General features: G+C 41.5%; 1 protein-coding gene across 1 annotated transcript in view; it reads left to right on the plus strand.

The window, feature by feature from the left end:
- The first annotated feature begins 238 nt into the window (after positions 1-238).
- Positions 239-18,646, plus strand: part of LOC139464634 (corticotropin-releasing factor receptor 1-like) — a 76,209-nt gene continuing 57,801 nt past the window's right edge. Inside the window, exons 1-3 of the mRNA XM_071246159.1 lie at positions 239-299; positions 3,275-3,325; positions 5,715-5,834. Coding sequence (XP_071102260.1) covers positions 239-299; positions 3,275-3,325; positions 5,715-5,834 — 232 coding nt within the window. The remainder of the gene's footprint in view (positions 300-3,274; positions 3,326-5,714; positions 5,835-18,646) is intronic.

Genomic DNA, 18,646 nt, shown 5'->3' on the forward strand with positions numbered 1-18,646 from the left:
TGAGGACTTGTGGGTGTGAATAACGGTGTTTTAATGCAGCCACGATCTGTGAGAACTGTGGCAGTAAATCACTATACCACATTCCAGGACAGAGGACTCTGACGAGGTGGTTGAGACGCAGGTGAAGGAATGAGTTTCTGATACAGTAGAGTATTGTAATTAACCATGGCCAGCTACTGGTGTCTTAGGAGCTCTTTTGGGATTAAAAAGCTTCCCCCAATGGTACGTGGACAGCATCATGGACTTGGACTTGATCAGGGAACATTTCCCTACAGCATCTGTGGCATCAAGCGCCCAATGTAAGGTCCTGGTGATGCGGGTGTTTAAGCTTTAGCACTCCACAACTGACATGCGTTGTCATGCCGCATCGCGTACACTGAAGGGATGTTTGAAAGTCATCGGAAACCTATCAAGCTAAGGAACAAGATGTGCCATCTGATTTGAACCATTTTGACTCCACCAATAGGTGTGAGGTGAAAAAACAATATAGGAATCGTGCTGTTTGATTTTGATTTTGAATTCGGTTACAGTCGCCTGGAACTGGACCCTCCATATCACAGTTTGACGTGTCGGAGTTCATTGGGCACCTTAACACTTACTGCCTTGGGACTGTAACGAGGGGGGCGTGTAATTCACGTCGGAAATAAGTTCACATCGGCCATCGACATGATGAAGGCAATATGTATAAGAGGCTAGAGTTTCTTTCATCTCGGCTTGTGAATATATTGGCGGCTGGGGGCAATGACAAGCACCTGCCTAGTACAAGGCCCGAGCAATAGAAGCGTAATTGGATCTGGTAGACTGGGTCATATGTTTGCAGGATATATATATATTCTTTGAAAGAGGGAATGTTCATTGACAGTAGTTCGTGATTTACTTCGTATGACAAATATAAGTGGGTGGGTTAATTTATTCAAGATATATGACGGCGGTCAGTAAATAATCGAGACCACACAATCCGGAGATTGACATCATGAGCATCGATCCCCACAATTGGGATACGATGACATATATCAACAACGTCAGCGAGCCTGACCCTGTGATCCCGTTAGTCGCCTCTAAAGACGGAGACAGTCACCTTTTACGGCAGACATGGGTTGCTGGAGACCTATTCTACCCCTGATCTTCAACTTGGAATTGTATGACAGTTACAGTACGCTGAATATGAGAGGAAAGTGACGCAAGCCGTGGAGTTAACCATTAATGAAAACCCTTAGCACGGGTTTGGGGTTGAAAGACAAAGGGTAATCTGGGGCGAATTTTGGATTCGTTGATCCTGATAACTCAAGGGACGCAAATCTTCACTCTGATTTGAGGTGCTGCCCACTGCGCCAAGATGCTCTCTTAAGATACATATATCAATATACCATCCTCGTAGCAAATGATTATTCTCTGGCGTTGACGTTTTGAAGTTACGAGACGATAGTTAGTTTGTAAAAATGAAACCAGTCACTGAAATAGCCTTTAGAAAGAATATACCTCATCGAGTTTCATTCCTTTTACAATATGTATAATATGCGTCAGGGTCATTTCGCAGCTTCCCTGTCCTTTCTACTTTTTGCCAGTTTCTTTGAAGGACGTACACAGTGCGCGTTTAGAACAGGTAATGCGATTAGTCAACGGCAAGATCAAATATTGGTAAACAGGTTTTCGTCCAATAACAGTTCAAACACATTCATATGTCGTATTAGTTCCATATCTCATGTAATCATAATCCTTCTGAAACATCACAAACCCACACGCCTTTTCATTGTTTTGTTTCACATTTGTTTTACATTTGTTTCGCATGTTTCACATTTGTTTCACATTTATTTCACATTTGTTTCCGCGGCATGCTCAGTAGTTTCGCTGGAATCTCGTCGAGTCGGTAGATCCCGTGCAGACAGTAATGTTGTCGGAGTGTTAAAATCTTAAACTGACGTGTTGTTTGAGACTTAACGTGATCGATCGTCTATCAGAACATCCAGAGCTTTAACATTTATTTCAGCGGGAAACGTCACAAAAAGACAAAAACGTAGGCACAACTGCCTATCAGCGACCATGAATTTTCCGCTTCTAGCGGGCATTGGATAAAACATACAAGTAAAGAGGGAGGAGTATAGATCAGCGTTCTATGAAGGACATTCTCATCATTAATGCATACGCGTGCCCTCATCGATCAGAAGTCTGCCTCATTGACTGGACCGGGGAATGAAGACTACCATTCCAGGTTCTTCAGATGTAGATTACAACCGGATAAAAGGGGACACTGACACAGTGTGTCAGCTATATATTCATATATCACTGGAAGAATGACAGCATTGTTTGTGTGTGAACTTATGCGTGAATGACACGTATGATGAACAACAGTTGGAATACACAAACAACGACCAGACCAGTGCAAACTGTTTGTTCAGAACGTGAAGATCTGAGTAAAATGACGGATATGGCCACTGTGAACGATTCCTGAATTGTGCAGCCAGTTATAATTATACAAGCTCCTGTTCTACCGTTCTGAGCTGAATAATTCAAGATTTACCATTTTACAGAACATGTCAGGAATTTAAAATGAACAAGCGAATATACTTATCCAGGCAAGAATATTCCTTCAAGGAATATCAACTCCGCTCCTAATGTAATACTAGCATTAACTGGATATCTAAAGGCTGATTATGGAGTCACGTTTCTTTCAGTAGAGGAGTACTTTGTCCATTGTATATGGATCAATAACACTAATATGGTAAAGGTATATTCAGCCAGCTCCGATTACACCTTTAATTTTGTTTAAGTGTGGCCTCATAAGCGGCTTATTTACTGCTAACATTATGGCAAATTAGCAAAGATTAATACTCCCATTCACTTCTGAAGTGGTAAACATTTACCGGGGGGGTTAATCCAACAAAATACTTATTTCAATATAAATTGTAACTATTGTACTGAGATATTTGACTATTAACTTTGGAGACTATTATGGAGCTAGCTCCTTGACTGAAAATCATAGTGTTTCATAATTGTTATAATTTTACGGTAATGTTGAAGAAATTCCTGAAAGTCCACAGTTGTCCCACGTGACTATTACCATGTCTTTTTAGCGTATGCCAGCTTAGGGTTTTGCAATTCCAATAATATTTTATTTAATGTTCCGGGGAAAATACAATACATCATATATCAGTATATCAGTTACGGAGAGCGAATATCATATTCCAGGTGAACATGAAGCTGGCAAGGCGGCTGATGCAGCTGCCTTAACCCAGACTGGTCTGAAGCGCTGCACAGACTTGACGTTGAATGTAAGGCTGTGGGATTGATAACTGCATTTTTGACGAAGCACATATCTGCAAGGAAGGTATACAACACTTCAATAATCTCGACAACCAATTGGCATCAATTGACAATGTGAAGATTACTGTTTTGGGAGGACGTGTTGCCTCTATTTTCGTCGTATTGATATTCCGTGGTTTTACGTCGTGGATCTTTTGGATCATATGTATGTGTGACATCAATATTGATGTCACTTTTAAAGACAGGAGGCAATACGTATTGGAAACAGCTCCAATCACTGTGTCGTTAAACGGAGGTAGTTGCTTGTCACTTGTTCCTAACGCAATTGAAGGAGGACACGTTTTCTTACTGACTTGCATGCATGGAATGGAGAAAGTTAGTTCTAGTGACATCTTGTGTGATAAATCAATGTGGGAAATGTGTTTTCAATCCTGAGCCGGTTATGACAAAGTGAGTTAACATTGATGACCACGAAGCTGATGTGATTTCACTTTCGATGTCAATTGGTTTAGAAAGCGTAGATTCCGATCACACCTGGGTTGAACTGCTTAGTTATCAGAGGAGAGTATCAGCGAGATCTGCTCATGCAATAGCTTTTTATGTGGATAAGCAAAGAGAATTGCCACTCACTGTCAGTGTTAACACCGGTTTTCTCCCGCAGTGAACATGGATGGATGCTTAATGAAGTGTCTCTGGTTTGCCAATCTGATTGAGCTTGTTTTGCTTTTTAGCGATTGAGTTTTGAATTCCTTTAGTAAGAACTGTGACAGCCCAAGTCGGTGTTTTGTAAACGCAATGTGCTATTAACAAGGTGGCGGAGATGCACATGCTACTATCAAGCCCATCCAAGGAAGTATTGATCCCTTGTGAATTGCCATTAACTTACTGACAAAACCGCTACGGACAACTTTGTATTTCTTCCACGGAGGAGAGAAGTCAGTGATGGCTTCGGTAGCTAACATCTCATTATTGTGTAAAGTAGAAGAGGTATTCTAGATCACGTCCCCTGACACAAATGTCAAGAGAAGGTACTTCTTTTCAAGGAACAAAGATGCCCCTGGATTTACTTACTTTGAGATTTCTTACTGACGGAAAGGTTATTGTTGAACGCCAAACCTTTCATAACAATTTGCAAAATAATCTTTAAGTAGATGTATGTATTATAATCATCCCAGGAGTATTCAAGCAAGACGCCCACCAAGAGCTTACATGCAGTATGGGCATGGCTTCACCACGTGTTTGATTGAATACTCACAATACAAAACTCACTGGTTATAAGAACCTTATGTCATATATTACGGAATTCTCGTGAAGATTTTAAAACCCCATTAGGGTAATTTGGTATGGATTCGTGACATTGTTATACGGTTTTACCTGTGTGAGAGGATGATGTACCTGTGTCAGTTTGCGACAGACAAATATATATAAGGATCTTCACTGAAGGCCTTTCATGTGAATATTTCATGTGTGATGTGACTGGGTGGTTACTTTTCACGTCACGCAAAAACGATCGATAGTCACAGCAACTGTCGAGAACATCTGTATACATATACCAGCTGAGGTACACATCACCTGTGAGTCACTGAAGCGCCTGTCAGTTACTGAATTCAACTCAGCAATGCATAGGGAGTCTTTTGACAAAGGATTCATTGATTTCTGGAACACCCTTGAGCGCCTAGAACTGTCCAGATACAGGGTACATCGGTGATATGCTCCATAGTACTTCTCCTGATGACAGGGATGTGTTGTGAAGGACCTCGTCGGTGCTGTCAGTGGGGATTTCTATTCGCTGACGTTACCATTGAACATATTCACGCATAACGAGTTATTATTCACGGGGTTAACTTTTTGTGTATGTTGAATAACGATATCGGTAGGAAGTTTTTTTGAAGGAGACTGCTCGGTCCCGTGATCCGTATCATAGTGACTGGTTCAAACGTGAATGTATTGGGTACATTTGAACTATGTGTCAAGCGTACTTTCACTAATCTCTTACCCAATGGTGTTGTGTAACGTCGACATTACTCAGTGACCACTTGCTATTGAACTAATATTTGAGCTGAAGAAGTGACTTCTTGGAAGAATAATTGCTTACTTCTTAATCTGTATTTATGTATTAGCTAATCCAACGTAAAGAATGTGGGGATAATCGGATAGCGGGGGACAACAACGTCCGGTTTGGAATTGGCGGAAGGCTTCTAGAAGAGACGAACAAGGTTGATGAAGACAACGTGACACATGACTTAACATCAATCAGTGATCAATGGCTTTCGCCAGCAAATCCCAATGTTAGAGACTATGAATATAGGATATAAACACACAAACATTTTGGATTAACGCTGCGTGGATTAACGGATTAACGATGGTGACGGACGACGCGATTAGTGTGCTGTTGGCTATGGAGGAGGAGGCGTGCTTCAGACGTATGCTTAATGAACATTTCACTCTTTCAGATCCAGGAGTGGTATATTGTAACTCTACCTTCGACACTGTCTCGTGTTGGCCTCCCACTCCAGAGGGAATTCTTGCCTCCATCCCCTGCCCCCAGGGGCTGATTGGGGTTGATCCCACAAGTAAGTAGATGTTTTAATATTTACTCAGTTTCATATATTCTCGGTGGAAGAAATGTTTTCCCCTTCTGTCTCGTGTATGCAACATTCCTGAGTCTTGTTTCCTTGCTTAAGATCGATGGTATCCTTTGATGCCATGCAACACTTATTAATGGAGATTGCTGCAGATTATAGAATACACAACAAGCACATTTGCGGCCGTCTATTAGTATTGAAATTGCTTCAACGCGAGTTTTTCCATAATATTGACTTAACTTGAGACGTGGCTGATCTGTTCACGGGGTTTGAAGAATGGACTTGTTATTAATGAGGGTGCGAACGTACAGACAACAATAGTTTCCATTAACTAGATGCCTGGTCTGGTATAATTACTTCACACTTTGTGCATTCTGACAACACAACGACCGTACCCAGGATAAGGTAGACAAGCTGGGGCGTAGTTCATTATGTCATCAAAGAATGCACATGTGTATTATCACGTCCATTCTCACTTACACGCTCACACCCATATACACTCCCACATCTACCCAAACACAGTCACCAACCCATCCCTATTGCCACACCAACTATCACACCCACACCCACACCCACACCTACACCCATTCACACCTCCACACCCACTCACACATCATCCACCACGAACCAGCACCAGCACCCACACCTTCGCCCTCTCCCTCTCCATCTCCCTCTCCCACTCCCTCACCCATCCTGCACCCGCACCTTAACTCCCGAATCAACATCTGTATCCACATCCACAACCGCACTCACATCTACCACAACCACACAAATATCCCCACAGATAGAAAATCCATACCCACATCATATCCACATCCACACCCATACACTCAACTCCACCCCCAAACACACACCCATATTCATGCAAATCCACACCCATACCAACCCACACATACATCCATATCCACACCCATACACACACACATTCCCATCCACACCCACACATATATCCACACCCACTCCAACAGCCACATTGACACACTCATATTCAAATCCTCACCCCCACCCACACCCACATAAACACAAACACCAATACTCACACCGACACACACATATCCATATCCTCACCCAAACCCACACCCACACCCACATACACACAAACATCCACACCCACACCCACATACACACAAACACCAGCACCCACACCAACACCCAAACACATACCCACACCAACACCCAAACACATACCCACACCAACACCCAAACACATACCCACACCAACACCCAAACACATACCCACACCAACAACCACACCAACAACCACACCAACACCCACGCCAACACCCACATAAACATAAACACAAACACCCAAACCCACATAAACACAAACACCAATACTCACACCGACACACACATATCCAAATCCTCACCCACACCAAACACCCACCCACACCCACATAAACACAAACAAAATCACCAACACCCACATAAACACCCACACCGTCAATTATATCACCTTGACTCCATGCATCCTGCTTAAAGTGTAATGGTCACCAATACGGTTTTCTATCTACCTGTATTACGACGCTGAAGATATACAAATGTATGTCTTGCAACAGAAAAGGTAAATATAGGTCAACTCTATTAAAGACATTAACACAATAAAAGATAAGAAACCAATATTGTTTCATCAGATAAAACGAGGTGGCCAAGATGGGCCCATACTGCTCAACGAAAGTATGTAACGAGCTTGGACTCTTGATCTCAATATTCAGTATCAAAATCAATGTAGATCATGAAATATGCATAATGAAATATGTATCGCCCATCTGTATAAGTAGGTCCGTTATCACATTACAAATTACATAGATTAATGGCAACACAACATGTATGTATTCATCTATTTCTGTTTGTGTATACCACTCTCGAAAAGGGCCATCGTGACCCATTCCTCCTTTCCAACTGTATAAGACATATACAATGACTTTCGTGTTCTTTTAATCCTATCATTTTCATCCACAGGGTGATGAAACATCTAATTATTTGAAATTCGCTGTTGTAATAAAATAAATAGACTTAATTTTCAGTCAATTTGAAAACTAACTGAAATATGTAGGCGTTTTGTAAATTGTCTAAGTGAAAATTTCAGTCAGTTTGCATATATATTGATATACACACTGACTGTAACATACATGTTCATATATCTAAATGAAGTCGTACATACACGGCCTGATAGATATATCATCAAAATGTTCATCCAGAACCAGCCATAAACATTATCAATACAGGAATCACACAAACGTAATTTCCAATTTTGATATTTTGCCAGGAAAATACTGTCACATGTGAACACGCTTAATAGATATTATTATATTAATAGGACCATCTAGGTACCCACTTACTGCAGGTAGTGTGACAGCTGGATAGAAACTGGGGCAATGGGCATATATGAATTGTGCATTGATCACTGTTAGTTTAATTCAACTGAAGTGTAGACAGATGGCGTGTTTAACACATCTAAAATTCAATTTTAGTATTATTCTTATATAGACATCGGGGCTAATCAATTAAAATACATCTCTATCACAGTATTTTTATTTACTTAACGTAGCGTGTAGTGCAGAATATACATTCTCGCCTGGATCGCTGGAGGAGGTTGGCCCAAAAGAACGCCCAAGCCGATGTGTATTCTACTTTTTCTTTGCTTGTTTAAGACTCTCCCATGTGGCTTTGGTCTGTCCCTCAGGAGACAAACCTGTGTTTTGAAACTTGAGATAGTATAACAGCAGATACCTCTTATTATAATTAGAACTTCATATATATTGAATATTGGAGTATTTTGGTGCGGAGTTTCCAATGTCAAAATAAGAGGTATGTCATCTACAGTTAGACAACGTCAAATGTAAAAACACAGTAGGTTTATATGCAGTCTACCATGACAACAAGAGTGATTTGAGAATCGTGCTCTCTTGGAACGCATATGACACCGGGGCAAATAGGCCAGCTATTTTAGAACGTGCCGAAAAGAGGTCACAGGTAGTGACAAACATACAATATACATTATTGTATTTCTCAAGTTCAAGATTTATTACTTATATTCTTGACTTATTAAAAACAATAGTTACAAAATACTCAGTTTTTTTAGAATTAATGAAACAACCGTCCATAGCTAAACATTTAATGCCATCACAACCTGTTGCATTATATTGCATTGTTATTTGTGATGTCATCGACATTTCTTGTTCCATTTTAGGTTTGACAGGTTATGGAAATAAACGCTGAACTATTTGATTTCTGACTAACTTTTTAAATCAATGGGTTTTTTTAATTATTATAAAGTTGTACTGTACCTGTAGATCCTTATACCGTTGTCAAGCAAGACTGAATGAGGTTGTTGTTGTTGTTGCATTAGGTGTTTAAGAGGTTGCCTTCTGCCTAGGCAATTTCGGCTGACCTGTCCCTCTTTGGGACTCCTGTGTGTGAGAAGGGTTCACATATCTATTGTGAGTTCGGTGTTCACATATTTTCTGTTTTTGCATTGATATGATTTCTATTTTCTTATATTGATATGATTTCATTTTTATCCTTGGCTGCTCTGTTTATATACGTTCGAGCAGCTGTCCATCTCTCAGAAATAGAGTTAGGTTGGCCTTCGCTATTGCATCTCTTGGCTTTAGGAGATCTATGACAGATAGCGGATCTAACTGCAATTCTTGTTTTAACCTAGCCCGGGCTGGGGCATGGTCTTGACATTCTAGTAACAGGTGGTCAATGGTTTCAGCCTGATTGCAAGATGAACAAACCTTGTCATAGTGCTTTATGTGACCAAGTCTGAGGCGTGAGATAGCAATTTCAATTTTCCTTTCATTTGAGTATTAGTTTGGGTTTTGTTGGACCTTGGGTTGAATTTTGTATAGCCATCTGCCGATCTTACTTGCGTCCCATTCGGCTTGCCATCTTTCTGCTATGGAGGCTTTGATTTTGATTTTTATCTCTAGTTTACTAAAGGGAATACGCTGTATATCCGCTTTGTCTAGAGCTAGCTTCGCCAGTGAGTCTGCTTTTTCATTTCCATGAATATCTATGTGAGAGGGGATCCAACACAGCTCCACCTGTTGCCCTTGGTCCGATAGTTTTGTATATTCGTATAGAATATTGTTGACTGTGTTTGGCCTGGAGTTTGAGTTTCTGCCACTTGAATGAGGGACAGGTGCTGACAACAAAGGGATGATGTTGTCACAACACGCATGACAACGGTATAAGGATCTATACCGAAACGTCGCTTTTCCCAGTATTAAAGAAGTTGTTATCCATAAAAATTGTGTCTATCTTGTTATCCGTCAACTTCTAAGTAATGCCTATCAAACAATTTGTACCTGTTGGTTTGAAAGAGCTCCCCAGGAACAGTAATACATATTCAGAATGATTCTCTCCACCCCGAACTTCGACATGGCTCAATTTGACCTTCTTCACAATCTTCACTGTCTACAGCTGCCAAAATAGTTTGTTCACAGCGACAGTGCTACTCACAAATTGCATGAACCCCGAGGACAACCTCGTTGCCCATTAACGTGATGATTTACAGGTGGACTTGAACCTGCCAGCACTACCTCATTGCCAACGGGACCACCCTGAAATGTGTCTGAATACCACCGTTTTTAGCTGCAAACAAGTCGGCATTGTATATATGTACGACACGAGAACGTTGAGCGATGATTGTGTGACGCTGACACAGCGATTAGTGTTTGCTTTCCTTAAGTGTGTGTGTGTTCTGAAATAGATTTCATCATGTTTGATGAGATATTATTCTGATATCATAGTTATAACATTCTAATGGTTTATCAACATCCTTTGTTGTACGCATCGATGCGTAGGCTATCGACAGCTCTATGTTTTTATACGCAACGTTTTCGTGTGAAAGTTCGTGCTAATTTTGAGTTATCGAATGAAAATAGATTCCTGATTTTAATCATATTTAGACCAATCAACTTCAAGCTCTCTTCAGTGTTTTGGAAGAAAGAAATCTTGGTATACTCCGATTATAGCATGCGTTTTATTCTGTGCCCATACTGTGAACCACTCGCAATAGTCCAGCTATATCACGGCAGATTGTAGGCAATCCAGTCTTTACCATTCAAACCAGTGATTTTAAGCATGAACAACGATCAAGGTTACATACAACCAAATGTTTTCCCATAGCCTTCTATAGTAACGTTATATATTTTTTTAAATAACTAAGCATTCAACAGCTATTACCTCTACGTGTGTGCACAGTTTGGCCTTAGAGCAGCAATAAAAAAATAAAAAATGACTAGCTTAGCCAGCTCCTTTTCCGAGTACAGGAAGCTAAACACACCACCCCCAGTTTCGCACCAAATGTCACCTACTGGAAAATAGCTCTGGTTACATTCATCATGTTGAAAAAGACAGTACTAAATATAGAAAAACATGGTCAGTTTTAATAACTGGATGGATGTACATTTGAGAGACATAAAAGTCTTACATAATATCCTCCAATCACAGCCTGTAGATATCTCTCGATCTGCACTGAAGGCTGGTTCTGATTTGGTGTAGTAGAACCTCAACAGTTTCGGGGCACGAAAGTTAACGCCCCTTACCACCCGATCTTCGTTACGCAACTTTCACGTAATAGGCTACCAGAGGCCTGTACTCTCCTCCCCATGATCAGGATCCCAACTGCGAATCCTTGATGGCGTCTGATGACGTTTTATGTTTAATGATACCGCTGTTGGGCGTTACACAAATAAAGGCGTGTGGTTACTTTCACCGCCGCTTTGAAGAGTTCCATTTTCAACATACGTGTGGATACAATATTTACTGCCTATTTCATGTCATCTCCTGCGGAGGCTGGGTTATTGTTTAACACGGCGTACAACAATACTTAGTCACACTCGCCTTCTGTGGTTGTATTGCAGTAATATTACCTTTGTATGACGTCTAACAGTCACTAACTCATCTGTAGATGTACGTTGTGTCTTAAGAAGCTGATCAAACATATGTGAATTCAGTGGAGCTAACAATATGCAAATCTATTTCAAGAAACTAAACATAAAGGTAATGAAAACCTACTTAAATAATTTCGGGTTATATACTCTTCAAAAAAAGAAACTTGACATAGATGTAAAACCACTTTTTGCGAAATATCTAAAATAATTGCATTAAATGAGAACCAAATAAGTCAAACAGAAAGATGATGTGTCTATAATTCGCGAAAACACATGCAAAGCACATAAACGTAGCGTTTGGGGATCAATTTTACAGCTTCAACCAAACGAAACCGCCTGTAAAAAGAATGGAGCACAGGATCCTGCATTTAGGCATGCAGGCCCCCCTGCTGAATGGGTATAAAAATCCACATCAACGGCTGTTCATACAGTCCTTATAACGGCAGTAGAGGCGGTGACAGAATGCCAAGACTGAATGCAGCCCAACGGAACAACACCATTGGGAGATTACAAGCTGGAGCAACTCAGCAAGAAGTGGCCAGGCACTTTGGCGTATCCAGACAGACAATCGCCACACTGTGGACCCGATACAACAACACCAACAGAGTTGACGACAAACCAAGGTCAGGAAGATCAAGGGTGACCGCACTACCACAGCCACGTCTACAACCACACAGATCCCTAGGTTACGCAGAATATCAGATCAAATGGTACGCAACAGACTGAGGGAGGCTGGAATTTTTGCACGAAGACCTGTTAGACGTCATGTATTGACACCACGTCATCTGGCGGACCGTCTGCTTTGGTGCCAACAGTGGGTTAGATGGGCACGTGCAAGGTGGAGAAATGAACTGTTTACTGACGAGTCCCGTTTCCTACTCACACGTGCTGATGGGCGCGCACGTGTCTACAGACGTCGGGGTGAACGTTACGCCCCCAACTGTGTGCAGCAGGTTGTCCCATTTGGCGGCGGGAGTGTCATGGTATGGGCCGGAATTCATCACGGTGGTAGGACGCCTCTCGTGCATGTGGCAGGTGCATTGACAGGTGTGCGTTACAGAGACTTGATCCTACAGCCTTACGTTCTTCCTCACGTCAGCGTTCATGGCGGACAGTTCCAGCAGAACAACGCTCGACCGCATATTGCACGTGTTTGTCAGGACTTCTTACAGCACAACAACATCTAGACATTACCTTGGTCAGCCCGGTCACCAGATTTGTCCCCGATTGAGCATCTGTGGATCGACGCGTTCTGCAGGATCCACCGCCCCAAACACTTCCGGCGCTTCTTAATGCACTTCAGCATGAATGGCAGCACATCCAGCAGCGTGTTATTGACAATTTGATTGCATCTATGGGTCGTCGGTGTCAAGCGGTGATTGATGCACGTGGTGGGCACAACCGATACTGACATTTTCTGTACCCCTGTGACATTAACTGTATCGTGTACGTATGTCTGTCTAGGTGACACGATTAATTTTTTGAACATTGTGTACATTGATCTTCAAACAGTGTTTCAATTATGGTTTCTGTGTCCTATTTTGAAACAATCGGATTGTATTACATTTTGAAAGTCAGTGTCAAGTTTCTTTTTACGAAGAGTATATATTTTGATGTTATTCCACCAATGAATTACATCACGTGACAAATTATGGACAAAGTTGTGGACTTATCACGAGGGGAATACGGTTTGATGGCCTCATGTGCCCCCTGTGTGGGCGTGTACCCCCTAGCCCACAGGTGAGTGGCGATCTCGATTTATTCAAATACCCCGGACTATGGTGCATTCAATTTCAATATAAATCTTAGTTCCTATGGCTCAGCCGAATATCAATCGCCTTTCAAGATCTGAATTTCAATTTACCATTTCATCGTACCCGCCACCCATTTATTGCGAGTTGAACATAAGCCAATATTTTGAGTTTCGACCTGTTTCGGAGTTGGGCTCCGAGGCCTGAGTAAACAGATGACAGAAAACGCACTGACTTTTTACGATGCCCGCAAAACCTTGACATGCCTCCACAGTCGTATCCATCTCTGTTGTTAAGCGGGGGCACGGGTAGGCACGGGTGGGCACGGGTAGGCACGGGTAGGCACGGGTGAGAGCAATTCAATGTGCATAGTGGCCTTTTGCTCAAAGTTATGCAAATAAATATGCTTAGTGTCATCGATGTTTTTATGGTTAGATGTATACATGATACTTTTTTTCATTTTACCACAAGAGTGTGAGTGAGAGAGTATGGTTTTTACGCCGCTTTTAGTAATAATTCAGCAATATCTGGGCGGGGGACACCAGAAATGGGCTTCACTGATTTTACCCATGTCGGGAATCGAACCCGGGTCTTCGGCGTGACGAGCGAACGCTTTAACCACTGGGCTACCCGACCGCCCCTTTTACCACAAGAACGTTTAAGAGTGAGAATTATTGATTTCAAATCCTTTTTGTGTACCATTCATATTTTGTTTACTTGAATCGCTTGTCAAATATTTGGCATCTTTCGAGTGCACGATTCGATGGAAAAGCTTGGAAAGAATGAAAATTCATGTATTGATTGATAAAATGCGCAAAGTCAACGAAATGTCTGCAATTCTGCGTCCGTCATAAGGGTTTCCTACTCGATACAGCACACCATTTACCGATGCAAGTTCTTTATGAAAACACTAGGCGCAAATCAAGTTTATTTATTTGTATCAGGTATTATTTGCGATATTACCACTCCAAGGGTATTCCGGGTTAGTCGGGGGCACGGGTGGCCCAGTCGTCTAAGGTGTCGCGATTCGCTGTGCAGATTTGCGTCCCTTGGGCACGCCAGAAACCTATGATTGTGGGTTTGAATCCCGGTTCGCCCCGATTATGTTTCTAGGTTTGTCAGCACCATACCCGTGCTCGTGGGTTTCACCGAAGTGGAAAACGTCTGAGACCTGCATCACTTCGGGCTTTCCTCCCACTAATAATAAGCAGTAACTATTTCTCACCAATCATGATGATTGGTAACTCTTTCTTATTAGACTTAATGAACGGTAACTGTTTCTCACTAGTCATAATGACCGGTAACCTTTTCCCACTAGTCACAATGAACGTTAACTGTTTCTCACTGGTCATAATGAACGGTAACTGTTTCTCACTTGTCACAATGAACGGTAACTGTTTCTCACTGGTCATAATGAACGGTAACTGTTTCCCACTTGTCACAATGAACGGTAACTGTTTCCCACTAGTCATAATGAACGGTAACTGTTTCCCAGTAGTCATAATGAACGGTAACTGTTTCCCAGTAGTCATAATGAACGGTAACTGTTTTTCACGAGTCATAATGACCGGTAACTGTTTCTCACTAGTCATAATGAACGGTAACTGTTTCCCACTTGTCACAATGAACGGTGACTGTTTCCCACTAGTCACAATGAACGGTAACTGTTTCCAAGTAGTCATAATGAACGGTAAATGTTTCTCACTAGTCATAATGAACGGTAACTGCTTCAGTCGGGACTGGGAGATAACTTATCTATTCATCTACAGCTGCAAAACCAGGTGTTTATTTAAATTACAATTATGAACAGTAATAAAAGAAACTGAAAACACCAAGCAACAATATATATTTTTAACAGACAATTTCTTCATTATTTACAACCGTCTGAAGCAAAATTATTTTTTATTATTTTTTAAGCATTTTCTTGAACAATCTTTTTCCGATAAAATCCATGATCCGTGTCAGACCTGAAATGGTATTGTGACCAAGTATCTCGGATATGTGGTCAGGATGCTCGCGACACCATTCGAAAAGTTAACAACTTCTTTATAAGACAAGGCCATCTGTATCGATGATCAAGGCATCTATAATATGAGTACTCTACATATAAGAGTGAGTGAGTGAGTTGGGTTTAACGCAGCTTTTAACAATACTCCAGTTCGCGGCGTATCAGCTTAGTGTGGGAGGAAAGCCCGAAGTGATGCAGGTCTCAGACATTTACCACTTCGGTGAAACCCACGAGCACGGGTATGGTGCTGACAAACCTAGAAACATAATCGGGGCGAACCGGGATTCGAACCAACAATCATAGGTTTCTTGCGTGCCCAAGGGACTCAACTCTGCACAGCGTCTGGGCCACCCGTGCCCCCTCTACATATAAGAGACACAAATATATGAAAAGAACACTTACATGTAGAGGACACGTACATACAAGATGACACCTACATATAAGAGAAATATGTTTATGTGTAGAAGGATTAAAGAGATTGACTCCTAGATATGATACGGGGCACTGAAATGAGTAACAATGTGGGTTTTTTAAATCAAACAGTATTCACGTTGTGGATGATACAAAAAATCTGACCACCTGTTGCCATCATATTATTCCAGTTCAATAATTATTTCAATTGATGCGATATGTACATTGCAACACATGTCAGCTCTTTATGAAACTGACAATGTCGATTACAATGTGTGTGCTCTATTATTTATCTGAAGCTGTGTTACTAATGTCTATCATGCGTCAGTTCCATTTCGAACAACCGTTAGCTGGAAAATATGCAGTTTCATTCTTCGGATCAGTTATACAATTTTGTTAGATGGAATGCGGACAGTGTGAATTTATATTACTCGTGTGTTAGGATCAGAACTTAATCAACAGTTGTACATTTCGACTTACGTACATTTTCCCCCTGGCTATTTAATAAGGATGTGTCTGATTTAATGCGGTTGTGATCATGATTTCGGTGTTACACCATTTGGAGCTATATACCTGCCATTCTACGGGTGGGTCACCAAGGAAGGGCTTCATATATTAATTTATAATAGAATCTAGATGGAAATGTCATTGTAACCATGTGGAAATCGAACCGAACCATCTGCGTAACTAACCAACGCTAGAACCATGAGACTACTCAACTGTTCCTGGTTGATTTCAGAAAACATTTAAACGGGATTAAGACAGAAACAAACTCGAAGCCCCCCGGACCATCGAGAACATATCGATTTATGCGTAGTTCGAGACAACCGAAGCGCCAATATCTGACCATTATTCAACATCGATATAAACGGTATATGGTGTTAATAATGTTTCTAGTTGACGAGGTTTCCATTATAAAATGGGAAATAATGTATAATGTAATGTATTCTAAAATCTCGAAATTCACGTCAATTTCATCTACTTTCGATGTTGATAACCATCAAGAAGAGTTAACGCTCCTTTGAATTTAACAGTCTACACTCATTGTAGATACATTTCAGTGATTCTATCAGCGTTTCATGATCTGTTAGTCTTAGGGGAAGAAGCGTTTTATTGAAGTAGAAAATGCGGTTGGTTTCCGACAGGCATCCAACATTCAGTCTCAAGTATTACAGTACTCGGGGGATACACTATCAACTTTCAGACGCTTTCAAGAATAATCAATTGATCAACGATCAGATCCGTACTCTACATGTAAGACATGCAGATATATCGATTGATTCGTGAAGGTATGGTGTGTGCTTGAGTATTTAAAACGGTTCTCCTCATGTATCAGCTGTTTGCTGTTGACCACAATAACATGTCTTTATGGCTGGGGTCAAATTTCCTGTTCTTTAAGACATCGACTGTCAAGGACGAGGCTGTCGGTTTCTGGATTCCGTATTGGTGCCTGAATGTACGTTTTTATATACCAGTGAGTGGAAGGAAATCCCGGAGGGTATGGTGCAGACAAATCTAAAAACGATCGGGGCGTACCGGGATTTGAACCATGGGCCACGATCATACGTTTCTGAAATCTCCCAACGAATAGCGGCGCCTTCGACGACTGGGCCACCCGTGACCCCGCTATTTACTAGTTTGTTTGTTTGTTTGTTTAACGCCACACCAGGACCAGACAATCCACTGATTGAAATCATAAGCATCGATCCACGCAATTGGGATACGATGACATGCATCAATCAAGCATTGGTTGCTGAAGACATTTTCTATCACGGATCTTCAAGGGTCTACTAGTACATTTAGCATGTGTAATTATATATTAGCCCAACAGAAACCGACCCGTGAAGATCCGGGGTAGAATAGGTCTTCAGCAACCCATGCTTGCCGTAAAAGGCGACTATGCTTGTAAGAGGCGACTAACGGGATCGGGTGGTCAGGCTCGCTGACTTGGTTGATGCATGTCATCGATCAAAATTGCGTGGATCGATGTTCATGATATTAATCACTGGATTGTCTGTTTCAGACTCGATTATTTACAGACCGCCGTCATATAGTTGGAATACTGCCGAGTGCGGCGTTAAACAACCAACCAACCAACCAACCAAACAGAAACCACAGGGCACATGATTTCGATGAAGCATCCAGATTCGTAGACAATGTTTATGTCACAATGACCAGAATATGTGACAGGTGTCTGATTAGGTTAGGAATGATAAGTAGAGGCAATGGGAACCTGATTCCATATTATTCCAAATGTAGGCGCCTACTTTTTGGTGCATTAGAGACGTAGATTCTTTTTACATGGGATAATGAACAGGTTTTAGACAGTCGTCGCTGTTTGACAAATACCCAAAACATAGCATTTAGTGTAAGTCATTCTTATTTGTTGACAAATACCAAAGAGAATTGCGTTGAAGAGTCAGACAATATGACTGCATAGCAATCGATTATGTTTCCGTCAACATGACACTGTTAAGTGTCAGTAGTATGCTAAATGAGTGTGAATTATTAACGTCACTTGTATAAATGAAACGCGTGTTAATACAATGTCCTTTTTCATTAGACCGCCGTCGTGGTCTCGTGGTAGAGCGTCGGCCCGGAGAGGTCCGGGCTTCGATTCCCGGCCGCGTCATACCAAAAGACGTTAAAAAATGCTACTTGTTGTTACCCTGCCTGGCGCTCGGCATTAAGGGGCTCAAACAAAGAATGGTCGGCTTGGGGTTT

This window comes from Haliotis cracherodii, unplaced genomic scaffold (assembly GCF_022045235.1).
Source record: "Haliotis cracherodii isolate W230 unplaced genomic scaffold, xgHalCrac1.p SCAF_17, whole genome shotgun sequence".
In the NCBI taxonomy this organism is placed as follows: domain Eukaryota; kingdom Metazoa; phylum Mollusca; class Gastropoda; order Lepetellida; family Haliotidae; genus Haliotis; species Haliotis cracherodii.